Source organism: Talpa occidentalis, unplaced genomic scaffold (genome assembly GCF_014898055.3).
Source record: "Talpa occidentalis isolate TD23 unplaced genomic scaffold, MPIMG_talOcc4v2.1, whole genome shotgun sequence".
Taxonomy (NCBI): domain Eukaryota; kingdom Metazoa; phylum Chordata; class Mammalia; order Eulipotyphla; family Talpidae; genus Talpa; species Talpa occidentalis.
Window position 1 is genome coordinate 85,855,168 of NW_026555331.1, and position 19,069 is coordinate 85,874,236.

General features: G+C 35.0%; 1 protein-coding gene across 9 annotated transcripts in view; it reads left to right on the forward strand.

Moving 5' to 3' along the window:
• Nucleotides 1-19,069, forward strand: part of PPP1R9A (protein phosphatase 1 regulatory subunit 9A) — a 292,878-nt gene that overhangs the window by 226,953 nt on the left and 46,856 nt on the right. For all 9 annotated transcript variants that reach the window (XM_054692354.1, XM_054692357.1, XM_054692361.1 and 6 more), the window contains 5 exons: nt 2,189-2,344; nt 12,534-12,587; nt 15,084-15,313; nt 17,145-17,241; nt 17,353-17,524. In XM_054692354.1, coding sequence (XP_054548329.1) covers nt 2,189-2,344; nt 12,534-12,587; nt 15,084-15,313; nt 17,145-17,241; nt 17,353-17,524 — 709 coding nt within the window. The remainder of the gene's footprint in view (nt 1-2,188; nt 2,345-12,533; nt 12,588-15,083; nt 15,314-17,144; nt 17,242-17,352; nt 17,525-19,069) is intronic.

Genomic DNA, 19,069 nt, shown 5'->3' on the forward strand with positions numbered 1-19,069 from the left:
CGAAGTACACTGCTGAGGGGAGCAGCGGGCAGCAGGAGAGGTCTGCGCGCCATGTGGGACCCTCCTCCGGTGGCCGGGGAGCAGCCGGGGATTGAACCAGCGCTGCAGAGGCTGCGGGCAGCTTCGCAACCCAGCGCTCAACCGCTGCGCCACTGGGGAAGCCCCTCTTTTTTATTTTTTAATACAAGAACCGGGGTACAGGCCAGAGGTGTGGGAGGGTGAAAGGATTCACCAGAGACAGTGCAGAGAACAGAACAGGCAGACTGACGAAATCCACTGCTGAGGGGAGCAGTGGGCAAGACAGGAGAGGTCTGCCGCGCCATGTGGGATTCTCGCTGGCCGGCTGGGATTGAACCCTCACTGCAGAGGCTGCGGACAGCTTCACAGTGTGGTGCTCAAACTCCCGCGCCACCAGGGAGGCCCAGTAGTATGGTTTCAAAAGAGCCTAGGGTCCAGGTACTGAGAAGCATATACGGATCAAGATGGGGACCATCAATTTCTTTACCTGTCAGTCAAGGAATCTTTGATTTTATTTGGGAAATAGGGGAGGAGTTTCTAACATGTAACCAGTTAAGAAAATTACTGTTTTGCAAGAAATATCCTACCCGCAAATGTCACTAGAATGAAGGTCTTCCTGATAAGTGCCCCTGTGTGAGGAAATCGAGTCTTAAGTACACTGAGACAGTTTGTTCTCATGGTCAGTGGCCCTCAGATTCTTTGCTAGAAATTGTGTCACTTCTGGGCTCCACAATTTAAAAGAAATATGGAAGACTTGGAAAGAAGGCAGAGGACAAGAACAAAGACCATTACAGAGAATGAAACCTATGAGGTAACTAGAATAATTTTACTTGAAAAAGAGAAGTCAGAATGGCAACTTTATAAATGGTCTTCCAGACATTAGGAATTATAACACTGAAGTTAATAACCAGATTTCCTTCATGTACAAACATAGTAAAAGAAATAGAGTTTCACCTTTAGCAAAGAGAATATAGTACAGAACCAAAAGAAAAAACAGCAATCAGATGTGAAGCCTATTTAATCAAAGGAATAGATCACTCAGTACACTGTTTGTGAAAGTTTTTAAAGGCTTAGAATATGAATTTCTATTTTTTTATGTGTTAGCTATAATACTACCTGAAAGAACAGGGATGAATTAAATGAGCTTTGTCTCTCAGCCCCATGAATCAGTGATTTATCTTTAAATGATATCATAAGGTATAGATTTCAAACAATTGTTTTGAATTAGAGTCTTATTGTTTTATGCTGCCAGAAAAGGAGCTACTTTTTAATAATGTTAAGGAAGTTAGTGGCGAGGAGGCACATTTGTTCCAGGGGTCATGCACTCAAGTACCTACAGGGGTCTATGGATATCAGGAAGAAGTGAAACTAATAGTGTGAAGCAATACAGAGTTATGGAAGTTGGGTATTGGAAAGTGTGTGATCCATCTAAAGTGGGCAACCACTGCTGACTCTGGCCAAGTCACTGTGCCTGTTATGCCAGTTCTTCGACTTTCTTAAACAACCTGAAACTCTAGAATTTCATATGAAATCTTTTGTTTTAACATTGACAAAATACTCAGATACATCAAACCACTGTGCAGGCGAAGCAATACACTTAACACAGGCTGAGTTAGAAACCTTTGGCTTAGTCTTTAGATCCTTGGTTAACCACCATAATAAGTAACAAATAAACAAATGGAATAGTTGGTTGAACTTTAAAAGCATAGGGAAATTAATACTAAGCCTTTTCGAGGTTGATTGCAATAGCTTCCAACTCTAAATCCTTTGATCTCCCCTTCCTACTTGCTTATTCCCAATATTGGGTGCCTTATTCACACGGGGGCTGGGAATTGAAAGGAGTTATTTCCCTTACTAAATAATTTTATTTAGTAAAACCCATCAAATAAATAATTAACACTGAAAACAACTTTCACTGAAGATGCCACTGATACTATTAGATTTAAAAAGATACACATAATGACATAGACATGTCACTTAGATCTTTGAACTAACATTTGTTTATAACACTGGCTGCATGAGGCATGCTTGACTTAAAAGCCAACTTACATGTTTACCATTTGATGACATGTTTTATTTATCTCTTATGAAGTATTTTCAAATAACCCATCTCTACCTGGTGAGGTGGAGGTGGAGGACAGTTGGATTTCTGAAATGCCATTCCTTTCAGACAGGAGAATATGCCACAGATGAAGAGGAGGATGAGGTAGGACCTGTTCTTCCTGGCAGTGACATTGCCATTGAAGTCTTCGAGCTGCCTGAGAACGAAGACATGTTTTCCCCCTCAGACCTGGACACAAGCAAGCTCAGTCACAAATTCAAAGAGGTAAGTTGTCAATCTGCAAAATATTTTTCTATACCTGTCCATTTCACATTAAATTTGTATCTTTGTTCGGAAACTGTGTTCAGAATAATCAATTTTTTCAAAAGACAGACTTTTATTAACAGATTGTCTTGAATCTCATTGAAATTCAAGGTAAAATTTAACTAGATCTCACTTCACAGTCATTCATTTAAAATGTTTGTTAATTCTCATAGTGACAGTTTACAACTTGTCTGTTCCATAATTTCAAGCTATAGCTTAAATGTGGAACTTCCACATTTTTTTCAGTTTTGCAGAAGTTTTTGAAACTGGTGATAGGCTTTCCTCTAAGGCAGTGATTTCTAGAAAGGGTTTTTCTTTTTTCTTTTCTAAAACAGGCAAGGCCCCAACAGGAATGATGACATACTCAAGTGGTTTAACTGAAGAAAGTTTAATGAATGAACTTTAAGCAGAGTTAATAGAACTACCAAGGGAGGGTTAAGCACACAGGGGCTGACATCAGCAGGAATTGTTGCCATCTTTTGGCTTAATGAATAAAGAGGGAAAGAGATTATGATTTATTTTTAAAGGCATCATTCAAATCTTCAGCTTTGTTAAGTTGCAGCCACTGCTAAGAGTTACATCTTGAGGGCAAGGGTGATAAAAAAAAAACCACACCCTTCTCTCCTTTTGACGCCTTCCTTTGGCAAACCCAAGCAAGGGAGTATGGGAGCTGCAGCCTCTTGAGGTAGGAGATGTCAGAAAGGGACCAAGAATAGATCCTGAGAGAGCAAATGCAGATAATCACATAAATTCTTCTTCCAAGTTAACTGCTCAGAAACTAACATGTACAACGGAAACAGTGATGAATGATCCCCAAGCAGTTTATTCTTCATTGTTTTGGGGAACATGCTATGTCATTGAAGACAAGTTTGTCATTATTTACAACCTCCCCAAAATAACCCTGAAGCACCGAGGCCACTGTTTTATGGTTTCAAGTCTCTTAGGAGCTTGACCATTTGGGGAAATAAAAAGTGTTCTCCTTACATGGAAAACAAGTTTGATAATTGCAGATATATAATTTCTAATTTTTTTCATTTGTAATTTTTAATTTGCAAGTGTCATGCATAGGTCTGCTTCATAAGTGCTGATATTATGTCTATTATATTGACTTTCCTTTTTAACTCCTATGACAGTTTTGTGAGACCGGTAACAAAGGGAATATACTTTTCAAATACAAGTTTTTATTTTTTTTAAGTATGTTTATTCAAAATCCTGGAAAATACAGATTGGTATAAATGCAACAAAATCATTCATAAACACAGTGATGTGGTATTTGGGATTATACAAAATACACAGTGTTAATTTTGTACTCTTGATATTTAAAGTTGTTCTAGTAGGATTTTCCCACATCATCAAATGTCCCTCCATAAATGATGTTTATTCACTGTTTCATCTTATGGATCTTTTATAATTGAGCTATTTAATTCTTTGTTTTGGGTCATTTTTTTCCAGGTCTTTGTAAAATTTTTTAAAGAAATACTGCAATAAATATTTGTATATTTATCCTTAGGATAACTTCTCACCGTGGAACTGTTAGTTGAAAGAATATGAGTATTTTGGAGACTTGTGGAACTTACTGCAAGGGTTGCAATGGCTTCTCCTGGTGATACAGAAATAAATTTATGTCATTCACTGTATTGAGAGTGCCCATTTCTCATCCACCTCTTATTATCAATCAGGTTGAATCATTTCCATTTATATAATTCATTAAGTCCTTGAGGCAAAATACATGTTTTTCATCAGATGATTGATGACTTTTCCTAGTTAATCACATACAAATATCTTGACAATGAAGTACACTATTACATAATTATTACAAAATTTGTAATTCCTTTATGGTAGGAGTAGCAGTTCCTCTCTTAGGGACATTAACTGATACCTTCAAAACAAAGAACAATGAGAAAAAGTTCTTCTGTAGGAAGTGGCTGAGTGGAAAGAAGAGATAGGATCTATGTGTGTGTGTCTCTGCAGTTCTAAATTGGCCCAAGAAGATGATTTAAGAGTAGATGAGCTGCTTGCTCTTTAAGAAATCTTCCTTATATATTGTAGCTCCCATTTCAACTTTGATGTGGTGAGGCTGAGGTAGTACATATCCTATAACTTAGTTCTTACATGTTGCTAGGTGAGTAAGACCACTACTTTTTTGGTAGATAACTGAGCTGGAAGCTTAAGATCCTAAAAAGCAGAAATAGTATATGAAAAGCTATATCTTCCACTTTCTGAATTAAGCCAGGGACACAGTGCTCCATAAATATTGTTCAAAGTGAACACTATTTTATTGACAATCCTGTGATCTAAACCAGAGGTCAGCAAGCTGTGACCCTTTGACTAAATCTGGCCTGCCCAACCCCCTTTTTTTTATAACTTAATTTTTTTTTCTAAAGTTTTATTCAGACACAGTCATGGCCATCAGTTTATTTATGGTTTGGGCCTGATTTCATGCTACAATAGCAAAATTGAGTAAATGTAGGGACCTACAACCCCTGTTACTATTTGCTCTCTGACCCTTAAAGGAAAAGTTTGTTGACTCTAGTGCAGACAACTATATGATTTGAATCCATTCTATATAACATGGATGATTATTTTTAACCTGAGTAACAACCAAATCTGAAGTTTTCTTTTCATTTTGTTTTTTAGGAATTAGAGATTTGCCCATGCCTCAGGAACACTTGTTCTTCTATCCTCTCGTATTTTATATTTAACTTATAAATGTTCATTTCCAGAGGTTGCCACTTTGTGTTCTCTAGATAGCACAACATTTGTATCTTGTGCACTTGTCACTATCACAGTTTTTAATTTCTTTATGTAATTAATATACATGCCTAAAAACTCTGTAGCACTATGCTTTTTTCCTAAGATCTTGCAGGAAACCCGGCGGGGGAGGTGGAGGATCACGTTGTAGTAGAATCTGTACAAAATCTCATATTACAGCGGGTTCTCTTAATGACATTATTTCAAGCAAAAGTATGAACTGTACAAATTTGGGCAAAGCGCATTTGACTGATATTTATCTTAATCAGTTCTACTTATGACCTATTGTGTATCCGTGTATCCTCCTATCAGAATTTAAACGCCTCCATTTTTCTCACCATTGTATCCTCAGTCTTTGTACAGGTTTTGGTATATAGTTAGCAGTTAAATATTTGGTGAATAAATAGTGTCCAAAAAATACTCGAACTTGTACAATAAAAAATAGGCACCCAATTCAATTTTTTCAATTAGTTCACTTATACTTAGTACACATATTTTTATAATTCTTGCATTCTAATAAGTATCTGAAGGGGTGTGATATTTTACTTCTGAAACAATACAGTGTTGTAAACTAATAAAAATATTCAAAAATAAATAAAAATTTATAATTATATGAAAAAAGCTATTTTCCCCCAAATATTACGTTAGCTACATGTTGCAATTTTTTACATTTAAAATGCAATTGTCATTCAGATGTAATTTCTCTTGGGACTTTCTCTTTAACACAAGAATTACTTAGTGGTATATTTTATTATCCAGACATGTGGAACTTAATTTTGCTGTGCTATTTTTACTGGGTTCTAATTTTATCATGGCCTGGTCAGAAAACATATTCCATATAGATAGCGCCATAGAATTTTTGAGACTTTTTTTAGCTTAATTCATAAACACTTTGTTTAAATATTCCTCATGTATGCAAAAAGCATTGCTTTCTGTATTTGGGTATACAATGTATATATTTTTTCATTTATATACATAAGGTTAATAATGCAGAACACATACATTTCTTCACTATAGCATGATGAGATAGGATCCGCTTGACAATTCTGAAAAGCCTATGTTAAAATCACAAACCTTAGGTATTTTCCTTCCTATAATTCTATCATCTGTAGTTTTATTTATTTTAAATCTTTGTTGTTAGCTGCAGATATAGTCAGGGTTGTTGGAGTTTCTTGATTTGTTGAAACATTTCTGTTTCTTATGATACATTTTACCTCAGATTCTCTTTTGTCTAATAGAAAAAATTTAACATTGGCCTGTTTTTGCTTTATTTTTGCTTCAAATATTTGTTTTTCCATCTCTGTTGTTACTGATTCCCTATTATTTTGTTCAAATGTCTTTCCTTTAGTCAACATACTTCCAAATATTACTTTTATACCACTCTGAGAATAAAAAGTCAGTAAATAGGTGAGTTCAATCCATTTACATTTTCTTTAATCACACTACTATTAGAACTTTCATCTGTTACCTTATTTCATAGTTTACAATTTTCATTCTTTTCTTCTTGCTTATTTTTTAATCTTTTTATCTACCTGCCATTAGATACATCAGATTTTCATCTGTTTCTCAAAAGTTACACATTTTTACTCTATCCTTCTCAAGATTACCAACTGAGTGACTTTCTTAGGTTATTGGATATTAACAATAGAAAGAGCAGATCAGTAGCTGTGTCTTTACCATTTAACAAAATAATAGCCACAGCATCCTCTCATCTCCCTCCTTGTTGTTGTTTTCTTTTTGTGTGTGTGTGTGTGTGTGTGTGTTTTTTAATTTCAGGAATTCTAATTAAGTATATTTATAGGTATGCCTATATGAAATAATTAGTTCCAACTCACCTATGCTTCTTTCTCATTTCCGTGGGATTTCAGTGCTGCCTTGATTCACCGTTCTGGGGCTGTGCTGTACTGCATGGTACCAAATGTTAAATTCATGGTCAAGAATGTCCCAATTTCAGGCAATGGAAGATAGGCCCTGACTGACCTCCAGATGCAGGCTTGCCCAGGTCATGTGTAGAAGATTAAGGATTAATTAACTATTCCTGGTTGCTGACATATCCTTGCTTCAGATCCTCATTTTTTCCAAACACATCTGGAAACACCCATGTTCTGTCTTTTAAGAATTTCTCACAAGCTTTTTTTTTTCCTCATTGATGAATGAGACCCTGACAGCCACCTCTGTTCCTTTTTTCTCTTTTGGCATCACCAAAGTGAATTCAGGAGAGGTAGGAATTAGCTTTTGTTAGTTTGCTGTATTGTACTAAACTGGAAGTTTTCCCTACCTAATTCAGTCATTTCTACCTTTATTTTAAAAATCCCATGCTGTTTTCCTAAGGAATGTTTGATTTCTCTTACTCAAACTTTTTGCAATAAATGTTTAATTTATTGTTTAAACACGAAAGCACTTAAAACTATGCACCTCTCTCTCATTAGTCTTTTGGCCACATCATTTAGTTTCAATGTGCATTATTCTTGCCATCATTTTGCAATAGTCTGTATTTTTCATTTTTATTGTTTCCATTTCCTTGACTAGAAAATAAAGGAAATAGTTTTTAATTTATAACTTTTTATTATTAATTTAATGCTTCTGAAATCGTAATCAGATTTTTAAGTGCCTTTATTTTAGACTAATGTGTGTATTTGTAATAAAAGTGCTAGAAATACTTTTAATGCCTTCAGTGTCCTTCTCTCTTTTCATAAACTGAGAGCCATATAATAAAATTATCCATCATTATATTTTGTGTCTAAAAACTTTATTATCTATTTTGATGTTATTTTGAAAACATAAAATGTGACCCAGAGATTTTTTTATCCTTAGTGTCTGATGTTAATAGTCTGACTGCTACTTTTGTTTGTAGCTGCTCTATCTGTATCTACTTTTTTAAAAATTATACTGTAGATTAAAAAAAACATTTTGAAATCTCTATCTTTCAACAGGAAAATTTAGCACTTAAGTTTATTGTTATAATTATTCAAGGTCTAATACATTTAATCTCATTTTATGTTTTATACTTCTTTTATGTTTATTGGTTACTAGGGATTATCTTCATGTTTTTAGAACATATCTCATTTTTCTAAATTTTCAAAATTTAGAGGAAACAATGCCATTTGGATGGTCCTTATAGAAGTTTTTTAATATGATCTCGGTTTCTAAAACAAAGTTGTTATTAAAATTTGTTTCATTTTTAAAGACATGCTTTTGGTTAGCTTTATAATACATGTACAGCAAATAGTTACACTCTCAGCTTACTGAATTCCAACTGCTATTTTTATAGTAAAATTCCTAATTTATTGTTAAGATCATCGTGTTTTCTCATTGTATTAAACTAGTGTTGCATAATATAAAGGAAAATCTAATGCTAACCTGGCATTTAGATGACTGTATTGTGTTAGCCTTCTACTTTAAAATTTTTCTCACAATTCCTTGGAAGTAAGTGCCCTTTCATTGATTTTTCTTCTTCCAATTAATTTTCCTTGTTTTATGTTTATTAGTGTTTTGTTTTCATTTTAATCTATGAATTTTTTCTTTACCTTTTTTCTGTTTTTCTAGAATCACTTATCTTTGTATTAGCTTATGATTTTCTTTTCTTTTTTGACGGAATAGTGGTGGATGTATTTTATCTTCTTTATTCATTTATCTATTATTTGACACTTGTCTGCATAGCTTGGTTATTGTAAATTGTGCCCTAGTAAGCACAGAAGTACATATATTCCTTCAAATTAATGTTTTTGTATTTGTAGGTTAGATACCTTGGAGTGAAATTGCTTGATTATATGGTAGATCTATTTTTAATATTTTGAGAAACCTTCATACTACTTTTTCATGGGGTCTGGACCAGTCTACATTCCAACAGTATACAGGGTTATCTTTTTTTCCACACCTTTGCCAGCACTTGTTGTTTCTGGTCTTTTGGATATGGACCATTCTCAATGTGAGATGGTATGTCATTGAAGCTTTGACTCACATTTCTTTGATGATTATTTAATCTATTAATAGTACATGCATTCATAAGAACAACAGTGTTGGCTTGGACAAAAATTTCTAGACTCTGCAACCATGACCACCATGTCTAGGCTCTTCATTCATAAGTGTCACACCTGTAATATTGGAAGAACCTTTGAATTCTTCCCCTCCAGCCCTTTCACTTTTCATAAAACTAAAACCTAGAACAGCAGCTTGCCAGAAGTCACAGGGAGTGATCTGAGCAAAGAAAATCTAAGGTTCCAATAAGTTTTGTGGCACGTACTTGCTTGCCTTACTGGGAATGAACCACTGAGAAAACAAAATTTGACACTTGCCCGTACTGTTCACTGTAAAATGCCCTTTTGATTTCTTGCTATTCTTCAGATAGAACCAGAAGTGTTCATTTTATTTCAGGTGTAACATTTTGTAGCATTTAACACTTACAACTGAGGAATAGAGTTGGGGTAATATTTGAGTTCTTCACATCATGCTTTCTTAGCCCTAACTTTATAAAGGAATTATTCAATGCCAGTCATTATGCAAAAAAAAAAAATTACATGGGTTGTCTCATTTAATGTAATAAGAAAAGTTATAACCCTTGAGGAACAGCATTTTAAAGGTGAAGAAAGTGAAGGTAAGAGAGATTAACTTATTTTCTGAGGTCACATAGCTAAACTGAATTAAAAACATCTAACTTAACTACTCTTCACATTTCACACATGGTAGAAAGAACAAGAAATTGATCTTCTTGTCAATAACAATTGTAGATACTCCAATATTACCTAGGCACATGGATTTGCTGAATGCTCTAGCATGTTCACACTGAAGTATAAGATCTCTGTGGAAAATAATTCCTCATAGCCCATGTGTCTATAAGGAATGTGTATACATATATCTTTATATTTGTGTATTTATCAACATCTAAAGTCTCAGTAATTTGCTCTTTTTAGTTTGTTACTTCATAGTGGTGAGGGAAATTAGCACTAATATTTCTTAGAAGGAAAAGAGTTATCTTCACAGCATCTTGCACATAGCAGCTCTTTAATAAATGCCTATTTTATTTTATTTTTTTTATTTTTTTTTTAAAGATTTATTTATTTACACAAGCACTGGGTACAGTCAGAAGCGTGGGAGGGTGAGAGAATTCACCAGAGCCAGAGTGGGGAGCAGAGCAGGCAGAAGGACCGAAGTACACTGCTGAGGGGAGCAGCGGGCGGCAGGAGAGGTCTGCACGCCATGTGGGACCCTCCTCCAGTGGCCGGGGAGCAGCCGGGGATTGAACCGGCGCTGCAGAGGCTGCGGGCAGCTTCGCAACCCAGCGCTCAACCACTGCGCCACCGGGGAGGCCCTAAATGCCTATTTTATTTATCCTTGCTTTCTAAGGAAGATTCAACTGGATCAGGAACTAAAGATCCAGGTTCTAGTCTTGGTTTTAATAGTGATTCACTGTGAGAACTAGACCTGGTCGGTTATCTTTTGAGTCTGGTTTTTCATATCTAAATTAAGTCCAGAGTGTGAGGCTCTGTGATTCTGTGATAGTATGCTCACTGTGCGGTCCACACTTTGAGAACCCACTTGAGCTTGAGCATGGCAGGCTGGGTACCTGACATTGTTGGTTCTGGCAGATACATCCAGGTGAGGGGCCTGGGTGAGCACAAACATCATCAGTGAGGTAGAAGAAAGTTACTATGAATTGGGAGCAGCTCTTGCCAGTTGCATTGGTGCTCTGAGAATCTGCTGAAGGCAGGTAAGTTAAGCACATACCACTTGGGCTATGGTGAGAAACCGAGAGAGCCAGGCTTGCCTGTTTGCCAGCCTCATAAAAGAGTAACAGCCACACACAGGTGCTGACTCTCTAGAAACTGTTAGAGCATAGAAGCTGGGAACCAGTGAGGGTGAAATGAACAAGAGCCACAGGGGCAAGAATGCAGATCTGAAGTGGGAAAGTAAGACAAGTGATATGAGTGGAGCAGAATCACATTTAAAAGCTGGAGAACTGAGAGCATCCAGGAAGGAGCATTTTACAAGGAGCTTGAGGGTTGTCGGGCTCTGGGCTTTCATTCATTGGTATCTAAGGGTGTGTTCATCCAACCTGTCTTTGATTCTAAATACTTTCCCTCTTCTTCCTTCAAGAGGGCTAATACCTCTATTAGCTGGGTAAAAAAATTAAGGAAATACCGATTACAAACCAAAGAAAACACTGAAGTGTATGAGGTATTGTGATTTCCAAATGTTCTCATTGCTAATTCAAAAATTCCATGATTCTAATCTATCAGTGAATTTACTTTTTCGAAGAAAACATTATACTTATTTGATTACAGTAATACTAGAAGTTTACAGTCCTGAAATCATAAAATCTTAAAATGCTCTGAAATCAATTTTTAAAAAGTAATTTCGTGGCAAACTCATTTGGTGGTAAACCTGAGGAAAATTGACAAGGTGGTATCTGCAGTCTCTGTATGCCACGCTTAGTGGGAATAGTCTTATGTTTTGTGGCAGAAGTATCCCTGTGTCTGATTCCGTGCAGAGTGCCTCCACAGACTCTGCTGTGGGTAACAGGCAGTTTATAGGAAATGCTTCTTACTATCTTTTCTAAATTTGAATGAATTCTGAATTCCGAAAACATAAACCCCAAAGGGCTTCAAAAAACAGACTGTCAACCCATAAATTGTTTTCCTTACGTTTAGATTTATTTATTTATCCCTTAAGGAAATGAATGTTTGCTTCCTCCTCCTTCCCTTACAGAGAAAACAAAGTGGGGGCAGGGGTGAAGCAAAACAATGTAAATGGCGGCTCTCGGGCTGATAAACAGTAGCTGAAGCTCTTTTGGGGTCTGAATGGATACACAACAGGAATCAGTCTTTTGAAGCACAGAAACCTAGAGCTATACCTCTCCCGCAATTAAAAAAAAAAAAAAAAGTCGCAGATTTCGCTATAAAACTGCATCCTCCTCTTTCGCTTTGCCGCATCCAGAGCTGCAAACGGTTTGCTCAGCCCGATGTGCTGTGACCCGCAGACCCATAGCGCCACCTTTCTTCCAGATTGGGAATCCAGTCTTCACATTCGGGCCTCACAAACGGGTCTGGATTGCTTAAGCTGTTGGATCCACAAGACACAGCAAGGAAACAATTCCTTGACACGCAAATCATAAAGAAAGAACTGCAAAGAGGGCAAGAAAATACGTTTTCTTCTCTTCAGTCCCTGAGCAATTAAATTTGCAACCTAACCCGATGTTAGGGACTGTGAGCTCTAAACCTGTGTTTAATTAGTTTGCACCTAATGAGTCATTTTACACACTAGACATTTTAATTTACAACCTGCTGCATTGCAGCACCTTTCTAGGCCTTCTGCGATGTAATAAGGTATTCTTCTAGCTGCTGAGGCTTTAAAAATATAGACACTCTCAGTTCAGATTTTTTTCTTTGTTTTCAATTTTCAGTTGCAAATCAAACACGCAGTTACAGAAGCAGAGATTCAAAAATTGAAGACCAAGGTAAGCACCAATATTTGAATTGTACATTTTAAACTTCAGGTGCTATGAATAAATTCAACCCTTGGACTACAGGATTTGTTCCTGTGCATTTGAAAGAATACAATTGCGAGACCTTCATATCCATTGTTAGAGGCATAGACAAGCCTGCCAGTGAAATCACATTCCTGTAGGTGGTAAATATCACCATACACCGCAGTGAAAACAGCACAGCATTTTACAGAAACACATTTACATATTTGCACATATGTGACCAGTTCCCTCTGAGCTTTTCTCCAAAAGTAAATATTTTTTGTGGTTCAAGCATCTGAATTATGTTCTGACTACTGATTACTTAAGCACAAGCTATTATATCTGTTTACCTGGATTCACCTTTTTTAGAACAGGTTTTGTCATTTATTTATGTTTAACTTTTTCACCAGAAGCAATGTATTATTTTAATATGGTTCATTAATTATTTTTGATTTAGAAAAAAATTCTGTTATTTTCAAATTTAGTATAATATACCCATATTTGATTTTAAGTGCCAGATGCTACTAGAAACTTTTAAACAAGTTTAGTTCACATTATTCAAATTTGTGGACATACGTAGTTCTTAATGAAAAGGGGTATGTATTTTTAGTTTACTTATGAAATAATACAAGATTCAAAAGGGCATTTTAATTGATAAATTATAAGGGACTTATAAATTCCTAAATTTGTGTCTAGTTTTATCAAATGTGTAATTTCAAAGATTTTAAAATGTCTTCTGAATTACTTTTAAAACAGTACTCTCTTGTTTTTATGGTCTTTTTAAAATTAAGACATAATTCCTTTCCCACCACTAATGATCTGTTTCCCTATTCACATTGAACACTTGTTTTGGTTTTTCCATGTGTTTTAAATGGAGATGAATTAGCAAGGCTATTTTGGTTAAATGGTATTCTCAGCTAATAACTCTGAAACTCTTTAGTCAAAACATGTCTATACATCATTCATGGTGTCAGCCCAGCTCTCTGTATAATAATTTTTGAATTAGTAGGGGCTGGTAAATAAACAACTTGAATACAAAACATTGCTTAATAAAAGATGCAGTAAAAACCTAGTCCCATTTTAAATTGCTATTGTTTCTTGGCATAGAATGCAAGAATAGAAGAGGTAAAAATAAATGTTGATTACAATAGGGGAAAAAGATTCCCATGTGATTTAAACTATTATAACAAAAATGACTTAGACTATCAGCATTTAATTTGGAAAACCCTATAAATTAGTATTTTATATTTTTCTCATTATTGTATTGGCATATAGTGTCCACAGATCTGCTTACATGGTAAAGTAAGACTCTTTATTATCCATGTTGATAAAGGTATTTCTAACTTGGAATGTTTTTAACTACTTTTTTACTTTGTAATGTTTTAACCAATGGATTTGGTTTCAGATATAAATAAAAACATATGCTTTGTTGAATTCTGTAGGATTTTGAAATATGCTAGATTTTGAAAATTAATAGTTTATGACTGCATCATTTTGAACTTTAAAGAAGGTATCGGAAATAGATGACACACTATATGAAAGTCAAACAGTTATTGTAAATAAATTATCTCTGATCACTCACCGAAATGATCAGTCTTGAATTTCTTTAGAAATGAGTTTATCTATTCCTTAGAGTCCCTGGTAGCAGACACTGCTGCTTTTTCGTTTCATTGGAATGACTTAAATGAATCTAGCAATAATTTATATTTCTGCTTATACTAGACTTTATAATTTTATGCTAATTTGGATTTTTAAAGCCTTGCAAATTAATGACACTGCAAGCAAAATATGAGCAGACTGTTCACATCAATTGGAATGAAATAGGTAATAATATCAAAAGGGTTAGAAGCAAGTTAAAAATAACTAACATTTTCCGCAATATTACATCTAAGAAGCTATTCCAAGCACACAAAAGTGTTCTATCACAGTTCTGTTTCATAGATGATATAATTGAGTCTTAGAGAACTTCAGTTACTTGTCCGAGGTTTGAAGGCAATGATAGCAGAAGCTGGGAATCCAATTGAAATTGAATGACTCAAATGTTCCTCTTAATCATTAGGCCATGCTGTGCTTCCGCCTCTCTCTCTTTCCCTCCTTGCCACTCCTCCCTCCGGTTTTGGTTTATTTTTTACATATAATTATATATATATTTAAAAAAAAATAAAACTAAAACATGTTAAATCTTAGGTAGACTCAGTTAAACTCTAAAACATTTCTTATAGAATTTCGGACCATGTGATGTGATGGAAAATTCATGGGTTTGGAATCAAATCCTGTTTTATTTATAAGCTGTGTGACCTTGAACAAATCATTTCACTTTTTGAGGCTTTCATATTATGAAAGTAACATAAGTTCTATTCACCTCAAGTTGTTTGATGACTGAGTATATGTATCGATGGCATTTAAGCTAAAACCTGCATAAAAATTGGGGGGCTTTTGCTACAGAAGTACCCAGATTATCTTTGCCTTGATATTTGCTTTGTCCAGCTGCAAGCAGCTGAAAATGAGAAGGTGAGGTGGGAACTAGAAAAAACCCAACTCCAACAGAATATAGAAGAGAATAAAGAAAGAATGTTGAAGTTGGAGAGCTACTGGATTGAGGCTCAAACGTTATGCCACACGGTGAATGAACACCTCAAAGAGACGCAAAGCCAATATCAGGCCTTGGAGAAGAAGTACAACAAGGCAAAGAAACTGATCAAAGATTTTCAACAAAAGTAAGCAACTTCTAAGTGACTAAAGAATAATAGTCTGGGTTTCTAAATGCTTATGTCCAGTAATTTTGTTATCAGATTTATCCCTCTAGGAAGCATATTTAAATCATAAATAGACATTAAGTTTTGAAGTCACTCTATAATTGTTTCACGAGATTATATTTTGCTTGTTTTACAAATTTTTTGGCAATCAGTTACCTCTTGATTGTGTTTTTTAATCATTAATAGTAATTATTAAAACATTTGAACCTCTAACCTTTTTGATGAATCTCTAATTTGGAAGCAAGTCATACAGAAGTGCTAAAGTCATAGAGTGACTATTGGCCACTGTAGCACACACAAATCAGCGATTGGATTTTTTTTTTTGGTATTAACATTTTTGTGTATTTTTTTTAAAGATTTATTTATTTATGCATATAAGAACTGGGGTACAGGACAGAGGTGTGGGAGGTGAGCCGATTCACGAGAGACAGAGTGGGGAACAGAACAGGCAGATTGACGGAAATACACTGATGAGGGGAGTAACGGGCGAGTCAGGAGAGGTCTGCTGCACCATGTGGGTAGCTCCCTGGCTGGGGATTGAACTCATGCTACAGTGGCTGTGGACAGCTTCATAGGTTGAATCTTAACCCCTTGGGTCACCAGGGAGGCTCCCGCAATTGGATTCTTGATCAGGCTACTTCTATCTCTGTTCTTAGAATCAGTAATTGTAGTTTTTCTACTACAGATACAGTAAATATTGATGTACAACAACTCCTGCTCTGCTGCTTTGCCTTTCTTGGATGTTGAGAGAATCACAAGGGTCTCAGTTCATTGCCCTGAGAGGGACCATCACCACACTTTGCTTTTGAATTTCAGTAGCTTTTTCTGAACTAAATGCCGCTTTGCTTCCATCTGTTGGATTTTCGTGTAATTTCAGGGAACCAACCAGGGAGCTTTTTACTGCATGTTTTTCATCAGCTACTTCTGATTAGCTAGGTCAATTAAAAAAAAAAAACAACAAAACAAAAACGGGTCAGTTCCTCTTTTGGCCTTCCATGCCAAGCTGTAGGAGCTTGACATGGAAGGCATATATGTAAAACTCATATATATGTAAAACTCACCATATCTGTGTTACTTCCTATCTTGGAAAATAATTTTTTAAGTTAAAAGAGATTACTAGAGAAAGCTTGCTGTTAAAAGGGGGAAGAGTTTCTTTGTGACTGTAAATTCAGTACATCACTATTTTAACTTTTAACTCCTCTTGCCAAAAATATCATATCTAATTCTATTTATTGCAATAATTTTATAATAAATTTTGATACAATCTCATGTTGTATTCCAGGCTCTCAAAGTAGATATTTCTTCTCCTTAGATGTATAAGTGACAGCTACCTCTAGTGTAACTGACCCACATCACCACTCTCCACTGTTATTCATAGAAAACAATCTTACTATAATTATCTGGGTTCCACCAGCTTACTAGGTATATGACTTTGCAAATGTGGAATTATACTTACCTGACCTATAATTATCTCCACAAAATTACCCAAGGGTAGGTCATTAGTGCGGTAGCTTCTATCTAAATAAGTACTGGTACTCTAAAATAAGCAGCTACGCATGAAAGTCATAATAAGCAGAATCAAAGCTTTGTTCTTTACTTTGTGACCCACTGAAATAGTTTATTTGCTTTCATTACTGTATACCTTTTCTCTCTTTATGATTGAGTCTTGTTTATTTAAATTGCTATCCAGTTATGTGTCTTGTTGTGCAGTTTAGTGTTTCAGATAAGAGTTTTCCTGTGTCCTCAGTTATCATGTGTTTAATACAATCACATATATTATTTTCTTCTTAAGAGAACTTGATTTCATCAAAAGACAGGAAGCAGAAAGAAAGAAAATAGAAGATTTGGAAAAAGCTCATCTTGTAGAAGTTCAAGGCCTGCAAGTGCGGGTGAGTTGTACAATCGAAGTCACTAAAAAGTGGGTAACGTTTTACCTCATGCTTGTAACAGAGAACTGGTTTGGAGTCTCATGAATGTTTCTTTTTTTTTTTTTTTTCCAGATTAGAGATTTGGAAACTGAGGTGTTCAGGCTTCTGAAGCAGAATGGGACTCAAGTTAACAATAACAATAACATCTTTGAGAGAAGAACATCTCTTGGTGAAGTCTCTAAAGGAGATACCATGGAAAACTTGGATGTCAAGCAAACATCTTGTCAGGATGGCCTAAGTCAAGGTTTGTCTAACTTAACCACAGACATTATTTTTAATAACTATATCATTTCACTTACATACTTTTAAAGAGATTTGAAAGTTGAAAAATTCTCCCTGCCATGGGAATTAAAAAATGGCTTATTAAAATAAGAACTTGGCATTTAGGTCTTATAAAAAAATAAGTGACTTGATACAAAGAAATAATAAGATTCCAACTTAAGACAAACCAAATACTCTTTTAAACCACCATAAAATTTATGTAATTAACCACCTTAAAATGGTAGCAGTTAATCCTATCTGGAATCGACTGAACTATTTAGGTATTAATGAGTAAAGCTTACAGATTTTAAATCACTAGACTAAAGACCTTTTTCATAACATCAAAAGGTTGGTTATCTGCTTCTACTACTTAGAATGAAATAAGTAAAGAATCGCTATGGAGTTCTGCGCTTTCACCTTAGTGTCCCATATATTCTTCCTGTCCAAGACCAGATAAGACCAAGATACTGGAAACATTTTCTATTGTAAATGGTTGTCTTCTTTCATTACCAACCACAAATCGCTTATTTTTATGTGCATGTATACATACACACAAACACACAATGTATGAATATGGCTAGAATGTCTTAATACCTATAGTATACATACTTATTTTTTTATAACTTTTTCTAAAAGGGAAAAATTAATTTTATTTACTTATACATGAGAACAAAGGAAATGAATCTTACAAATAATCCTTTAGGTCAAATATTTTCTGGCAGTACTCCAAGGGGATTAATGTCGGAATCCTTATAATTGCTTTCCATGACACATAACTACACTATGTAAACTTTTTCTAAATATAATTAACCTCCATTTATAAATCTAACATAGAGAAGATACTTGCATATATTTAGAAATTAGAAAACGTGTAAGAATTTATTAAAGATAAATGTGCAGGAGGGTATAAAACATTTGATATAATCTGTTAAGATATCTACCAGGTAGTCCTTGAAGACAGTGAAAATAAAAGAACATTTCTCAGCAGGATTGTCATAATAGGACTGACAACGCACAGGCAGAGATTGGACATGCCATAAACTCTGTTCACTAATGAGCCATTTAATTCTTTGATGATCTTTTTCACATATTAAAATGTCTCCAATGAGATTTTTCTGATAAACAAGTGTTTATACCAGATCATTAACTTTTAGAGCTAAACTCTTAGCTATTAAAAATGGAGAGTATTAAATTTATTTTAAATTTTAAATCAAAGCAATATCTAGAGATTTGAGTTCATTCACTAAGTTTATATCATTTTCCTAGATTTTCCCTGAAAATAAAATCTGTAACACTCTTAAGAGGCAGCTTTAAGAGGAGTGTCTAGCACCATTACCACTAACTAAAGAATTGTGTAACTACAGGAGGGTCATTTGCTTTTCTGGGTTGGTCTTACTATAAATAACATAAAAATAGTAGTACTTTGTTCCACACCCTAAAGGGTGTTTTGAGGCTATATTAACTATAGTCTATTTGATTAGAGCTTTTATAAATCTGCAGTTTTTATATCTGGAACTGTAAGATTGAC